The sequence below is a fragment of the Sus scrofa genome, chromosome 1, assembly GCF_000003025.6.
Source record: "Sus scrofa isolate TJ Tabasco breed Duroc chromosome 1, Sscrofa11.1, whole genome shotgun sequence".
Taxonomy (NCBI): Eukaryota; Metazoa; Chordata; class Mammalia; order Artiodactyla; family Suidae; genus Sus; species Sus scrofa.
Genome location: NC_010443.5, coordinates 223,058,530 through 223,075,373, shown reverse-complemented (window position 1 = coordinate 223,075,373; position 16,844 = coordinate 223,058,530). Strand labels below are relative to the sequence as shown.

The following is a 16,844-nucleotide window of genomic DNA, read 5'->3' as shown; positions in this document are numbered from 1 at the left end:
TGACAAAAAGATACCTGAAAATGCTGGCTGACTAACATAATATGCTGCCATACTTGGGAACTGAAGAACACAGTGGTGAATGTTGATAAGGAAAAAAGAGTTAAAACTATTAGGAAAAAGCATTTATTTCATGAAAATGCAGAGCCAAGTGAAGAAAGCTGGCAATTTAAGAACAGTTTGAGAAATGCCTGTGTCTGTGTGATTGATCAGGCCAAAATCTAGGCATCTCCTGAGAATGTATTCTGTAACTGCAAGTGACCTTTATTTGGGGATACATTTTTTTTCCTTTTTAACGGAACTGAATTAATGCTCCCATTAATGTGCTGAATTCTTTAGATGTTTGAAAATCATCTGTATCAGTCAGGGTTCTCCATAGCAACAACCATTAGGAAATTTTATATATGTAAAGTTTTATATATACATAAAATGAGATTCATTATGATGAATTGGTTCATATGATTACGGAGGCTAAGAAGTCCCATGATCTGCTCTCTGCAATCTGGGGACCCAGAAAGCCAGTGATTTAATTCAGTTTGAGTCTGAATGTCTGAGAAGCAGGGGAGCCAATGGTTTAAATACCAGAGTGAAAGCTGGGAAAGATAATTCTAACTCAAGTAGACAGAGAGGAAACAAAAAAGAGGTGAACTCTTCCTTATTCCTCCTTTTGTTCTATTTAGCTTCTCAGCAGATTGTTCACCCACATTGGGGAGAGCAGTCTTCTGAGTCTTCAGATTCAATTGCTAATGTTATCTGGAAAACCCTCACAGATATGCTGAGAAATAATATTCATTGCTCTTTAATCTTTGTACCCCATAGCCAGTCAGGTTTAACCCTAGTCTAAGCAGAACTAACCATCACAGCCTCACTGCTTAATTACTTAGAAACTAATATTTTTTAAAAGTCTACTGCAGTAATAGCCATATTTGATTTGGTAGAGGGGGTGATTCCGTTTTATGAAAAATCCATGAGAAAAACAAAAAGCAAGAGAAGAGTTCATGGCATTGAGGTCTTGACTGGGTAGCTCTGTCCCACACTGACTGTCCCCAAGTCTGCCCTTCTGTCATCTTCTTCTGTTCCTCCCTCTTTCCCAGAATGCCCACTCAGTCCCTCACTGAGCTAGCCTTTTCTCTCTACTTCTTATTTCTCATTTGGACAGATGTTTTATCTCATAGCTGATCTATGTTTTCATTCTCCCTTCGTAATCTTATGTCCATCATGCTGCTAGCCAGTCATTTCAAACAACACTTCTTAGAACACAGTTTGAAAGATGCTTTTCTGAAATATGTATTTCCACCTCTTGTTTCATGATGCCTACAAGGACAAGGTAGAGTCATACTGTTTGGCATTTTCAAGGGCCTTCATGATCTGTACCCAGGCTACATTACCAGCTTTTTTTTTTTTTTTTTTTTTTAATAATTAATTTTTTTTCCCACTGTACAGCAAGGGGATCATGTTATCCTTACATGTATACATTTTCCCCCCACCCTTTGTTCTGTTGCAATATGAGTATCTAGACATAGTTCTCAATGCTACTCAGCAGGATCTCCTTGTAAATCTATTCCATAAATCTATTCCAAGTTGTGTCTGATAACCCCAAGCTCCCAATCCCTCCCACTCCCTCCCTCTCCCATCAGGCAGCCACAAGTCTATTTTCCAAGTCCATGATTTTCTTTTCTGTGGAGATGTTCATTTGTGCTGGATATTAGATTCCAGTTATAAGTGATATCATATGGTATTTGTCTTTGTATTTCTGACTCATTTCACTCAGTATGAGATTCTCTAGTTCCATCCATGTTGCTGCAAATGGCATTATGTCATTCTTTTTTATGGCTGAGTAGTATTCCATTGTATTACCAGCTTTTTCCTCTACTTTATATTCAGCATCAGAGGTTGTAGACTTAGCCTCTAGGCTGAAGCCAGCCCACATGTATATGTCATTTTGGCTTGTATAATGTTTTTTAAATTGTTTTTAATTAGTTGGATAGACATTTCAAATCAAGATGAACGTTATTTTTTTTAAATTTTAGTTACAGTGATTTACAATGTTGTATCAATTTTTGCTGTACATCAAAGTGACCCAGTCATACATATATACATACATCCTCTTTCTCACATCATCTCCCAACATGCAAGATGAACTTTTAAAATTATGATAAAAATCTGGATTTCTGTCTTCACTTGAAAAATCAGAAGCCTTGCATGCATCCATTTCTGCCCAGTACCACTTGGCTGGGGATCATAGTCTCTGCATTTCTTGGCTAGGTGAGCCTATTCCAGTTGACTGCAATTTCCTCATGCCCTTCAGACACTGAGGCACTGTCATTTGCTACTTTTCAGGTTTGCTTTGCCTCTTTTTTCTTTTTTTTTTCCTTGTCATTTATTTGAATCCTAGAAGCATTTGAGATGGCAGCTATTTGATACATGTTTCAGCTACAACATACACTGTTCCATTCTTGAACTTCGCTGTGTACTACTGCCTTACTTCCATGCCTTTGCTGAAGTCAGGTTCATGTCTAATGTTGTCATTATTGTTGCGTTTGCCAGCACACACACACAGGTGAAACTTCTTGACTGTTCCAGGAAGCAATAATTACTCCTCTGTTCTCCTGTGGGAGTCCTATTCATACTGCGTACATAGTGGAACTTAACAATACTTTATTGTAGTTGATTATTTAAACAGTATTTTTCCCAGCTAGATTGTGGGTTTGTTAGAAAGAGAGATTATAGCTTGTCTCTATTAACTCAGCATTTTTATGTATTCAGTAGATATTTGTCAAATAAGTAACAAGAGTTTGGTGAGCAAGAGGTTTTAGCTTAGTCTATTGATTCAGTGACTATGCTCTGTGATAAACAGGGCTTTTCTCATGTTCACCACACAGCTTTTCTACAAGCCTCTCTTTTTGTGGTAACCTGAGTGTATTTTAGAGGAAGAGATTAATCGATCCAAGTTGACCTTGGATTTATTTTTAGATGCATGAAAACATATCTGTGTTAGAAACGGTTGTCAAACCCAGTGACCATTTTGGGCTGTTTCTAGGGAACAGTGCAGCAAAGAAAACATATTGATTTTTCTGTAACTTTTCTGTAGCATCCTTATATCTTCTCCTTTTTACAGCTGAAATTTAGCTACCTTTTCCCTGTATATAATGTTCCCTGATTCATTTTTTCCTGTGAGGTGATGTGAATTAGTCATCTATTGGAGTGTATGTAACAAAGAAATGGTTATTTGCTGGTGTGTAGTCTGGTGTTGGGAGAGAGATCTGTTTTAAGTTCAGGAGACTGTAGGGATAGCAGTATCTCACATCTTGGTAAAACTGCAAAGAAATGTCGTTATAATTGGTGAAACGTAGAAAGTGAAATAGTCACCTGCTGACTATACGTGTTTATCTTTAGATTTTTGGTTCAGTCCTCACTGGAAGATAGCAGAGTAATTGTAGACAGGTTCTACAGTGGAAAGCATCTGCTTTGCAAGAAAACAGACCTGGATTTAGATTCAATTTATCTGGACACTGAAGTCACTTAGCAGTGACTACAGGCAAATTAGTTAACCACTTCCTATTTCCACACCGAAAGAAGGGAATTCTAACAGGTCCTAGAGGGTTGTTCTAATGATCAAATGAATTATTGTGTGATCCAGTGCAGGGACTGTCGTGTCATAGACTCTTGAGATGCACTAGTTTCCCAAGTTCCCACTGTGGCTCAGTGGGAACAAACCTAACTAGTGTCTATGAGGATGCAGGTTCAATTCTTGGCCTTACTCAGTGGGCTAAGGATCTGGCGTTGCTGTGAGCAGTGGTGTAGGTTGCAGACACAGCTCAGATCTGGTGTTGGTGTGACTGTGGCGTAGGCCAGCAACTGCAGGTCTGATTGGACCCCTAGCCGGGGAACTTCCATATGCCGTGCGTGTGGCCCTAAAAAAAAAAAGCAGAGAGAGAGAGAAACACTGGTTTCCTTTCTCCTCTCATTTAGCCAGAGCCAGTGGGGGGAAAGGAGCAGGAAAAAAAACATGTGATTCAGGACAGATTCTTTAATTATGTCCAATATTTATAACCTAGTTAATTTTCCTTCATTGGCCCTTTTCTATTTCTGATATTCCACTTCACTTCTACCTCTTGGATTTGACTGAAATACTTCTAAAAGGAGGTCCTGTCTGAATTTAAATCCTGAATCAGGAAAAGTTAGCAGTCTGTCAGAGTGGAGGGGAGAAGGATCTGTGACTGTAGGTATTACTAGGCACTACTGATGGTTGGCCAAGGCTGTTGATGAGTTTTAAGTATGTCTGGAGAATGGCGCCATTTGAGAAGTATCCCTCCACTCTGCAGTCACTGTTCAGCCAGCTCAAGTAATTCTTTTCTTCCCTCTGGTGGCATCCAGTCTCAGTATTGTTTGTGGAACCAGACTAGGAGACAGAGGCTTTGTAACAAGAGTTATAATCACGTGTTTGCTGTGTGTTAGGTACTGTCCTAATACTTCATGGGTATTAATCATTTATTAGCTCTGTTTTATATCTGAGGTGGACACTAAGGCATGGAAAGATTAAGTGAACATGCCCAGAAACTTCTCCTTTAATAGTAGAGCTGGACTCTGAACCCAACCAGCTGCTGTTGCCCTGGTAGGAGGAGACCCTCCAGTAAAAAAAGTGTTACTTTGATTGGCTTTCCTTTCTCTTCACACAGTTGAAAAGTGGAGACTTTTCTACATTAGTTTTTGCCTTGTGCTACTTTACAGAATTATTTCATGGAGGATGAATTCATTTTCGTTTATGAGTGGGGAGGAGAGTTGAATTAGAAGTACAAACAGGAGTTCTGGTTATGGTTTAGCAGTAATAAACCCAACTAGTATCCATGAGGACCTGGGTTCAATACCTGACCTCTTTCATTGGGTTAAGGATCTGCATTGTTGTGAGCTGTGGTGTGGGTGGCAGGTGCAGCTTGGATTTGGTATTGCTGTGGCTGTGGTATAGGCCAGCAGCTGCAGCTCTGATTAGACCCCTAGCCTGGGAACTTCCATATGCCACGGGTGTAGCCCTAAAGAGACCAAAAAAAAAAAAAAAAAAAAAAGGACAAACAAATAACAACTACCATTGGTCACACACTTTTTTTTTTTTTTTTTTTAATGCAGAAAGGGAGAGTCTAAGACACTAAATACCAAACTGGTATCTCGGTATGTGGGTAGTATAATGGATTTTGAAAAATTGTAGGCTTGAGGAGTTCCCCATTCTGGCTCAGCTATACGAACCTGACTAGTATCCATGAGGATGTGGGTTAAATCCCTGGCCCCACTCAGTGGGTTAAGGATCCAGCATTGCCATGACTGTGGTGTAGGTAGCAGTTGTGGCTCAGGTCTGGTATTGCTATGGCTGTGGTATAGGGTGGCAGCTGCAGCAGCTCCAATATGACCCCTTGCCTGGGAACTTCCATATGCCCCAGGTGCAGCCCAAAAAAGAAAAAAAAAATTGTAGACTTAAAAAATTTCCAAGGCCTTCCTGTCATGTACAAACATTTTTCACCATGGGAACAACTACCTCATTGTTTCTTTTTTTGGGGGGGGGTCTTTTTAGGGCTACACCTGTGGCATGTGGAGGTTCCCAGGCTACTGGTCCAGTCGGAGCTACAGCTACCGGTCACAGCCACAGCCACAGCAATACCAGATCTCAGCCATGTCTGCAGCGTAAACCACAGTTCATGGCAACGCGGATTCTTATCCCACTGAGTGAGACCAGGGATTGAATCAGCAACGTCATGGTTCCTAGTCAGATTCATTTCTGCTGTGCTACAATGGGAGCTCCAACCTCATTGTTTCTGACTTCTTTGATTAATGTTGAAAATATTCATTACTTAATAAGTAGCATTGGTATATAATTGAATGACTATTTACTGAGTGCTCACTATGTTTCAAAGAGCTGTGAAGGAAGGAATGGGATAAACACTAAGGTTAATGTTATGGTCCCTGTTTCACAGTTAAGGAAGCTGAAGTTCAAAGATAGTAAGTTATGTAGGCAGTAAATGGAGAAATTGAGATATGAACCAGACTTTAAGGCCTGTGCTCTTACCACTCCTCTATGGTGTGGGTAGATGGGGAATTTCTTTTGGGCAGAGGCCATATTTTTTTCATCTTTGGTGAATGAATGACTAATTTGAAGATATATTAGAGAGTACCTGTATTCAAAAAATGTACAGTCTCATCAAGAGGATAATAATTATATGAGCTCGGTAATAAAGTAAGACAAACACAGAACATAGAGATGAAAGATGGCTTTCAGCTAGATAGATAGGTCAAGAAAGCCTTTATAAAGAAAGCCGTTGGTTTGTTGCATTTTGTTTTGTTTTTGTTTTTTAATTTGGGGATAGGAGGACATTTTTGGCAGAGAGAATAGCCAGTTCATCTAAGTTATTAGCCAAAGAAGACAAGGTAGGCAGATAAGCAGTATATTTAGAGAATGGAGGAGTTTGTTTCAGATGGAGTGTGGTGCATGAAGAGAAAGTAATGGAAGTCCAGGCTAACAAGGAGATGGGGACCAGATTCTGGTTTCCAGGTACATTTCTTCAGCACCCTGAACTTCAGTCACACTCTGGTACCATAATTTTGAGAGCACACTAGGTGAGAATTTCCCCGCCTCTTTGCCTTTTCTCATTCTTTCTTCCATAGTCTACAGTGCCCTTTCCTGCCTTATTCATGTGTAGTCTTCCCCGGATACTCCAGTAAGAATTAATTGCAGCTACTTGGTGGTCCCCAAAATGTGGCATATGTTTTTACTTCACAGGTATTTTCATTTGCCTTATATAATTGTTTACATATTCTTTCCAACTAAAGGGTAACTGGATTTTGTGAAGGCAAAATCAGGTCTTCCATTTTTCATTATACCTGTTCTCTCAGTCCTGTGGGCCCAGTTTAACCTTTGCACATAATCAACACTTGTAATATTTTGGAATTAAATGAATAATGGTATAGAAAATTGTATTTAATTTCCCTGGTAAATGTTGAATTAGTGCCAAAAACTATAAAAAGAAGGAAGAGGTTTATGAGATTATTTATGTATTCATTTTTTGCTTTTTATGTCCACAACTGAGGCATATGGAGGTTTCCAAGCTATGGTGAATTCCCAGGCTAAGGGTCGAATTGGAGCTGCAGCTGCTGGCCTGCACCACATCCACAGCAGCGCCAGATCTGAGCTGTATCTAGGACTTACACCAGAGTTCACGCAGTGCAGATCCTTAATCCACTGAGCGAGGCCAGGAATTGAACTGGCATCTTCATGGATAATAGGTTTGCTACCGCTGAGCCACAACAGGAACTCCCAGATTATTCTTTATAAACATACTGACATTATATAGTATATATGTATAGTATGATGCTTGTAATGAAGATAAAGGTCAAAAGTAAGTGTGCTAATTCTACCTTTTGTTGCTCATTTATTAAATATTGTGTATTGAGTAATAAGGAAATCATAGGCTCATAATAAATGTTAATCTCTTTTTATTAAGATGGGAATAGAATATTTTTGTGACCACTAAAATATTTTAAGATGATGACAGAGACATATTTATGTGTATTTACTCTTAAATTTTAAAAAGTTTATCTTTTACTTAAACACTGAGAGTATCCCAATGATTTATTGTAGACAGACAGTTCAGTTGCAGTATAATTGAGTTATTAAAAGCAGTCAGATGCTGACATTGCCACATACTAATTGGGTGACTGTGGGCAAATTATTTAAATTCTGTAAATGTCAGTTTCCCTATCTTTAAAGTGAAATAAAAATATCCTGGATTATGATTGTAAAAATTCAATGAACTAATGTGGAGAAAGTAATTAATCATGTGCCTGATACACAATAATGCTAAGTAATTGTAATGATTTTTATTATTATACTTTTTAACATTTATTTTAGCATATATTTATATAGCATGAGCTTAGTAGAATTATCTTAATTTAGTATTATGGTTGATCATCTCACTTCTAAAATTCTCTTTTTCAGCATTAGTAAAATGAAGACAGTATACCTAAATATTACTGATTTTGTTTTATTAAACGTAAGCTTATGGAGCTTATTCAAGACCGTGATAGATGAATCAGTGATGAATATGAATAGACTATTCATAGAATGAAAATAGAAAATATTAAACAAAATGAAAAAGTGTTCATATTAATAATTATAAATTAAAATAAAAATAAAGTATAATTTTTCTTATCTGCCATACTCTGGGTTTTTTTGGCCATGCTTGTGCCATGCTGAAGTTCCCAGGCCAGGGATCAAACCTATGTCACAGCAATGACAATGCCGGATCCTTAATCTCCTGAGCCACTAGGGAGCTCCATCGGTTTTAAAAAATATAATTACATAGGTCAGAGTTAAAGGGACATAAGTATACGCATGTTCTTTTTTTTTTTTTATGTCTTTTTAGGGCTGCACCCTCGGCATGTGGAAGTTCCCAGCTCAGGGTAGGGAGCTGTAGCTGCTGGCCTACACCACAATCACAGCAACATGGGATCTGAGTCTCATCTTCAGCCTCTACCACAGCTCACAGCAACACTAGATCCTTAGCCTGCTGAGCAAGGCCAGGGATCAAACCCGAATCCTCATGGTTACTAGTCGGGTTCATTAACTGCTGAGCTACGATGGGAACGCCCTACTCATGTTATTCTTTCTTGATGATATAAATAGATATCCATAGATATTCTTGATGATATAAATACTTAGTAGGAGCCATACTGATATTTATATTGTTTGACATAGAAGTTCTACTCCTGGAAATAAATCTCCTGAGATTAAAAGTGTGTTTAAAAATGTTTGTAGTAATATTATCCATAACAGTAAAACAAAACAGGAAACAGCCTAAAAAATAAGATAAATGACAATATAATAAACTAAAGGATTGTTATGCAGTTTTTTGGATTTGTTGTTTGTTCTTTGTTTTGTTTTTTTTTTTTGGCTGTGTGCATGGCATGTAGAAATTCCTGGGCCAGAAATCAAACCTGTGCCACAGCAGCAACCCGAGTCACAGCAATGACAGTGCTGTATTAAAAATACACATTGAGCAATATAGGGGAATGCATATGTAATAATTTCGAGTGAAAAACAGAACACATTGTGCAGTTGTCATTGCTATAACTATGTAAAAATGTGTGAAACAAAGGATAATCTTTACAGGGATATGTAAATGAATTGTGTTAAATAAGTTGGATTATAGGTGATTTTTTTCCCATTTTGAAAATTTATACATAGTCAGTTCTTGAAATATTTGTGGAATTAAATGAATAGTGATATAGAAATCGTGTTTCTTTTTTATGCCAAAAACTACTAAGAGAATGAATAGGTTAATTTGATTATTCTTTATAGGCGTATTGTACTGTAAAGTTGTATCATTGTCAACTTTTTTAAAAGTTATCATAAATAGAAGAAAATCTTAAGGATAATCTTCGTATCTCTGACAGCTTAACACAAAGTATCATTAAATTTTCTATGACATGAAATATAAATATAATGTGATATACATACATATATAAAATAAAGGGGACCTTAAAAGAAAGAGAAGCCAGGCTTTAAAGGGTAGGATTATTTGTTTTTAATATGACTTCTCTATATTTTAGAATTGATAGATGTCACATGCACCCTGCTGCTTCTAAACCCAGACTTTACCACTGCATGGAACGTGAGGTATGTCATTTTTATCAGTGATAAAATGAAATTCTCTAAATTTCCAAAGATATATAAGCCCTATGAATTGATAGCTTTTTGAAAAATGAAATATAAATCACATATTCATGGCATCTTAGGCTTATTTCTTCTATGCATTCCTTATAATATCTCCATGACAATTCTAACATACACTTTGCCCCTTTTTGCATGTTTGTGTCTGTTCTCCTTAAACTTCTTGCTTGAAATACACATTTTCCTGTTGAAATATAGTCTTCCATTTCATACATGCTTTTATCTTCCTTCTTTTTTAGAAGGATAGGGGAATGAGCATAACTGGTTGGATTATAAAGTGTTGGTTAGTATATTTAGGAAGCACTGTAGTGCAATAGAAAGTAAAGGTGAGCATTCAAGGTCATGAACTTTTAGTCCCAGTTTAGTAAGTAACATTGGGACCCTTTTGAGCAATTCATCTGAAGTATCTGACAACTCAGGATTTTGGAGAGGGACCACATTTTATTAGAAACTTAAGCTCTTTAATTCTGATTGTTGTAGCTTTAAACACAAAATACTCTATAGAAATATTAAAAATCAGACCAGGTTCATTTTTTTAATTGGAATTTTTTTTCAGTCAAACAGTATGAAGGGGAATTGCTCATAAGCCTAACTTCAGTGATGTTAATACCAGTTAATCTTGAAGCTGTAAGATGATTTAGCAAGTTTTGTGTTAGATGAATAGAAAGGAAATCTTGATTTTTATTTATTTATCTATTTATTTTGTCTTTTTAGAGCTGTACCCACAGCATATGGAAGTTTTCAGGCGAGGGGTCAGATTGGAGCCATAGCTGCTGGCCTACACCACAGCCACAGGAATGTGGATCTGAGCTGCATCTGCAGTCTACACCACAGTTCACAGCAACACCGGATCCTTAACCCACTGAGCGAGGCCAGGGATTGAATCCAAGTCCTCATGGATACTAATTGGGTTTGTTACTGCTGAACCATGACGAGAACACTGAAATCTTGATTTTTAAAAAATCCATTGTAGATAGGTATTCTAGTAAATTTTAATTTTGATTGGTAAGATTATCATATGAAGACATAGAATCATGAGTACATTTTGAGCAGAAAACAAGTATCTTTGGAAGTAAGTAGATCTAACCCTGTAAGGTCTCTTACAAATCAAATACCCAACATTTTATGTTTAATTGTTGGTACATTTCTTCTGCAGTAATTCTGGGAATTATTGAATGATTTTTGGCTGTATTTTATAAACTGCTAAAAGATGGTATAACATCAATTGTTCAATATATAGGTGTTAAATTTAAAGTCTTTGGGGAAAAAAAGAGGGGCAAAAATAAGTTTTTGAGCTAATCTCCTGTGATTACAGTGTTTGATGCATATAGAAAAAAAAGGACTGGTGCTTTTTTTGCTTGGAATTTGCTTTGAAAATTGGTAAATTAATTGATGAAGGCAGTTTGACTTCATATTAAAATTTTGTTTCTCCATTAGTTGATGAACATAGAGTAAGCAAACATCTTTGAGCAACCAAAATAGCTGACACCAGGCTCCAATGATTCATAGTCTTTACTCTTGGGCTAAAATGGTAACTTTTATTTTACACAAGTCTGAGATTTAGATCTTTTTTTTTTTTTAATGGCTGCACTTGTGGCATATGGAAGTTCCCAATCCAAGGGTTAAGTTGGACCTGCAGGTAGCTGCTGGCCTACACCACAGCCACAGCAGCGTTGGATCCAAGCCACAGCTTGTGGCAATGGCAGATCCTTAACCCACTGAACAAGGCCAGGAATTGAACCTGCATCGTCACAGACACTGCTAAGTTCTTAACCCCGAGCCACAATGGGAACTCCATTATTTGTAGTCTTTTTTTCTTTTTTCTTTCTTTTTTTTTTTTTTTTTTTTTGTCTTTTTGCAATTTCTTTGGGCCCCTCCTGCGGCACATGGAGGTTCCCAGGCTAGGGGTTGAATTGGAGCTGTAGCCACCGGCCTACGCCAGAGGCACAGCAACGCAGGATCCGAGCCGCGTCTGCAACCTACACCACAGCTCACGGCAATGCCGGATCATTAACCCACTGAGCAAGGGCAGGGACCGAATCCGCAACCTCATGGTTCCTAGTCAGATTCGTTAACCACTGCGCCACGACGGGAACTCCTTTTTTTTTTTTCTTTTTTCTTTTATTCTTTTTCTTTTTTGGCCACACTCATGTCATTTAGAAGTTCCCAGGCCAGGGACTGAATCCGAGCCAGAGTTGTGACCTATGCCATAGCTGAAGCAATGCCAGATCCTTAGCCCACTGTACCAGGCCAAGGATCAAACCAGTGCCTCAACAGAGACAAGCTGGATCATTAACCCACTGTGCTACAGTGAGAGCTATGAAGTTTGGTTCTGACACTGAGCTTGGAGACCTTGGCAGATTACTGAATATCTCACAGCTTCAGTTTCCTCATCTTGAAACAGATAATATTGGGTAGTACCACATGTGATTTTTATAGATCAGAAATAATTAAATCCAAGCATCCAGATCCTGGTTTTTAACACCATTCTCTAATAAATGGAACTGGGCATGGAGAAGTGGCTGATTGTAGGACTAGGCCAGAAAGTATACTAGATGATCCTGAAACATCTTAGAGAGCCAAACAGTAAGTAAGTGCTTCCAGCAGTCAAAGCTAGACTAGTTTGAGCAGTAAAATAACATAGTATTGTATTATACCCCAGAGTATAAAATGGATATCCGTAAGTCCGTACTGACACAAATTAATGCTTGAATAAACAAATAAGAGACAATAGACAAATCTCCCATATAGAAGAATTCCAAATAATTACCTAGAGAAATCCCTTCAAGGAGATGGAAAATATCTCCCTTACACCCCTTAAGTGTAACCACCTTCCAAAAAGTAGAGAGGAGGAATATGGCTTAGACTGCCTTAGCCAGGTAGGTATTCAAGGTCAACATCAACAGTGACAAGTCATGTTGATATTATGTACCTCTGATACGATATAATGAAATGGCACTTTACCTCTGTGGTTGCCTTGAAACCCATAACCATCAACCTAGTTTAATCATCAGAAAAATACACAAAATATTTGATCAGTACTCTTTAAAACTGTCAAGGCTGGAGTTCTCACCAGTGGGTTAAGAATCCCACTGCAGGGAGTTCCAGTTGTGACTCAGCAGGTTAAGAATCTGACCAGTATCTGTGAGGATGCAGGTTTGATCCCTGGTCTTGCTCAGTAGGTTCAGGATCCGGCATTGCCACAAGTGTGGTGTAGGTCCAGATGTGGCTCAGATCCTCCATTGCTATGGCTGTGGTGTATCCTGGCAGCTGCAGCTCCAATTTGACCCCTAGCTTGGCAACTTCCATATAATGCAGGTTCACCCCCACCCTCCCAAAAAAAATCTGACTGCAATGGCTCAGGTCCCTGTGGATGTGCCAGTTTAATCCCTGGCCTGGTGCAGTGGGTTAAAGGTGCCCGCATTGCCAAAGCTGCGGCTTGGATTCAGTCTCTGGCCAGGGAACTTCATTATGCCACAAGTGTGGGCTTAAAAACAAATAAAAAAATTTCAGGCTGTCAAAAACAAGGTATATCTGAGGAATTGAAAGGAGTCTACAGAGATATATAAATAACAACCAGATGTAATGAGATGCCCTGGTGGGACCTTGGAATAAAAAAAGGACATTTGGTAAAAACTAAGCTATTCTGAATGAAGTATGGACCCCCAGTACTAATCTCTCAATGATGGTTCATCAATTGTGACAAACATACCATTCAATAGAAAATGTTAATAATAAGAGAAACCAGGTACAGGGCATACAGAAATTCTCTATACTATCCTTAAGAACTTTTCTGTAAATTCAGAATAATTCTAAAATAAAAGGTTTATTTAAAAAACAAAACCAAAATGTGTATCAGCAGTTTTATATGATTCAACATAATACTTATAGGATCGTTGTGAAAATTAAAGTAGAAAATATGTGTAAATCGCTTAACACCGTGTTTGATTCAGAAGTGTTCAATAGGAGTTCCTGTTGTGGCTCAGTGATGAACAAATCCGACTAAGAACCATGAGGTTGTGGGTTCGGTCCCTGCCCTTGCTCAGTGGGTTAAGGATCCGGGGTTGCCATGAGCTGTGGTGTAGGTCGAAGACGCAGCTTGGATCCTGCATTGCTGTGGCTCTGGTATAGGCTGGTGGCTACAGCTCCGATTGGACTCCTAGCCTGGGAACCTCCATATGCTGCGGAAGCAGCACAAGAAATGGCAAAAAGACAAAAAAAAAAAAAAAAAAATGTTCAATAAATGGTAGTTTTTATGAGGATGACTCTTATCATTGTTATTTCAGACAGAATAATTGAAGATTGAAGTGAGGGGAAGGTGACATTTGTTTATTCAGTACTTGCTATATGCCAAGTACTCAGCTAACTAGTGGAGATTTAGCTGTGGACATGATACATACAGCTCCTGGTCTCCTGTAAATTTTGGATAAAGGGACAACAGAGAGAAGCCATAACTAATAGTTTGTGATGGAGGAAAAGGCATAAAAACTTTAAAAAATAAGATAAACTTTACAGAAATATAAAGGCACAGGAACTCATATACAGGACGAAAATACACTACTCACCTTAGTAAACTCTGGAGGCTCCTCTGGGTGTGTTTTATCTCTAGGTAAGCTGATTTTTATTGTGGTAAACTGGAGTCTTCAAGGGAAAGTAATGAGATTTTTCATATACTGTGTTTAATTAGTAAGTGAAATATGTAGCAAAAAATTTAAAGGAGTAACTTATTTGAAAAATCTGTTATGTAGGAAACCTCATTCCTTCTATCATTCTGCTTTTTATTGTTTCTTAAAACACATTTTTAGTCTTCTCCCTACTTCCATCTTTTAAAAAGTCAGCCCTCACATAATTTCATCCTTTAATGAGGTTGTGTGGTAGCATAGCACTGTTCCTTACTAGCCTGCTCTCTGTCCCAAATACCCAGATGCTTTGTCCTTTCCGAATTAGTTTTTCCACAACTATTTGATGATCCTTACTTCAGGCCTTCTTCTCTTAGCAATGGATCACCTAAGGCCTTTGGGATGAATATAGAAGCCCAGCTTATTCAATATGCCAGAAAATAAAGCCACCTCAAATCTAAGACAATACTTTATTTCCTTAATATTAGTTTAAAAAAAAAGGAAAAAGGGATTTTTTTAGGCTAATATCAATATGTAACATTTAAGGCTTGTACTTGAAATAAGGAAATTTCTTCTGAGGATTTTAATTTTTCAATTTAGTTGCATATTTTTAAAATAACATTACATGACATATTTTAATTTATAAATTCTTCATTTCCCTACTCAAGTTTCATTAGACAGTTGAATTCAAACTTCTCACAGAGTTTATTGACATCAGTGACTTTGCCATCATGAGCACTGTTATGGGGATCATCTAGTGCTATTCTCCAGAGCATCATGTTTACTTATATTTAAGCTCCTTTGGATGCAGCACTTTTCAAATCCAGGAGTGACTGGAAATTTTTTCTCAGACTAGATTCTTACTTGAATATATTAAAGCAGATGGGTTTTTTTTTTTTTTTAATCTCTAGGTTATACAATAGCTATAACTTAACCACTTGCCATATTTCTTTTTCAGTGATCTTTTAAAAGCTTGTTTATAACCAGATCCAACACCTACCATGTTCAGTTCTCCCCCCAGCAATGTTTATTAAATTGGTAGTAAAATTTTACTTCCTTTTTTAATGATTCTACCGGGTCATCATTTTCAGCACCCATATATACCATTGATTGGGGTTGTTTCAGGCTAAGACGTAGTCACAAATACTACTTTGTTGTTCGAAACAGAGATAAGTGAATGTCCTCAATAAGAAACTTTGTCAGTTATAGGTGACTTCCCCTTTTCTGAAGGAAATTTTATTTCACCTTATATAGAGACATATATGGAAATATAAGTAGGCAGTTGTAAATAAGAATAGGTTATAAACTTAGTAAATGGAAATTTGGGCCTTATAAATTCTATATAGTAGTGGCTTTTAAACTCTAGTGTGCCCTGGAGGGCGTGTTAAAACACATTGCCTTACTCCTCTGGAGTTTTTGATTCAGTGGGTCTGTGGTGAGGCTTAAATATCTATATTTCTCACAAATTCCAAATGATTGATGATGATATTACAGTTAAGGGACCCTACTTTGAGAAATAGTGCTCTCTAAAGTAGTTTAAATTCCGTAGAAAAATATTTTGCCTCCTTTTACACTACAGGTGTCATTGTGTGAACAGATATCACTGATTTCATAAGGATCTAGAACTGAAAAAGTAATTGGTTGTTGTATAAAATATTCTTTTAATGGCATGGATTTCCTGTACACTGAAAGAAAAACAATAAGTCATTTTTCAAAGCAGCCGTAAACCTTAGTGTCACTTAAAATCATTTTATAGAGTGAAATCACTGACCTAAAATAAAATTAACTGTAAAGTACAAGTATTTATTATCACTATTTAGTATTTTCATTAAAAAGGAAGTTATTTTCCTTATCAAATAAAATGTTAGAAATAGTACATTGCTGTTGGAGAGAAATATTGTGATATTTAGGAACTGGATCCATCTAAATAGGTGAGATAAAAGCTGGGCTCTCATTTTGAGAATTAGTATCTCAAGCTTTCCTGAAACCCACTGGGGAGTTTGGATGTTTTGAGTACTATCTGCCCTGTCCTCCTTGCTCAGTGCCTTGCAATAAACACTGCACTTTCCATTACCACAAAAAAAAAAAAGAGAGAGAGAGAGAGAATTAACATCTCTAAAATAAATGATCAGCCCTACCACAGGAAAGACATTTTAAGATTAATAAATACTAACAAATGACCTAATTTTATTATAAAATAACTTTTTTTATAAGTTGAAAATGGAAGTATCATCAGTAGTATCAAAGCTTATTAACAAAAATTTACCTGGAAAATCAAGTCTAAAATTATATTTACATGAGAAATAGGTTGAGATCTCTTGTATGATGACATTCTTTATAATTGTGCTGAAGCTTTGAATGGTTTTAAAACAACAGAAAACTCATAGTTCTTTTACTTCTGTTTATATTTCAAAAAGAAATGGTCTAGTGTATTAAGAGCCATCCAGCTCTTTCTCCTAGTAATAATGTCTTTTGGAAACTTACCCTAACTAGTAGTACAAACAAAAGAAGTT

General features: G+C 37.2%; 1 protein-coding gene across 1 annotated transcript in view; it reads left to right on the top strand.

Moving 5' to 3' along the window:
* The window catches only part of PTAR1 (protein prenyltransferase alpha subunit repeat containing 1), a 61,150-nt gene that overhangs the window by 14,306 nt on the left and 30,000 nt on the right, over window positions 1–16,844 (top strand). The window contains exon 3 of the mRNA XM_005654497.3: window positions 9,592–9,658. Coding sequence (XP_005654554.2) covers window positions 9,592–9,658 — 67 coding nt within the window. The remainder of the gene's footprint in view (window positions 1–9,591; window positions 9,659–16,844) is intronic.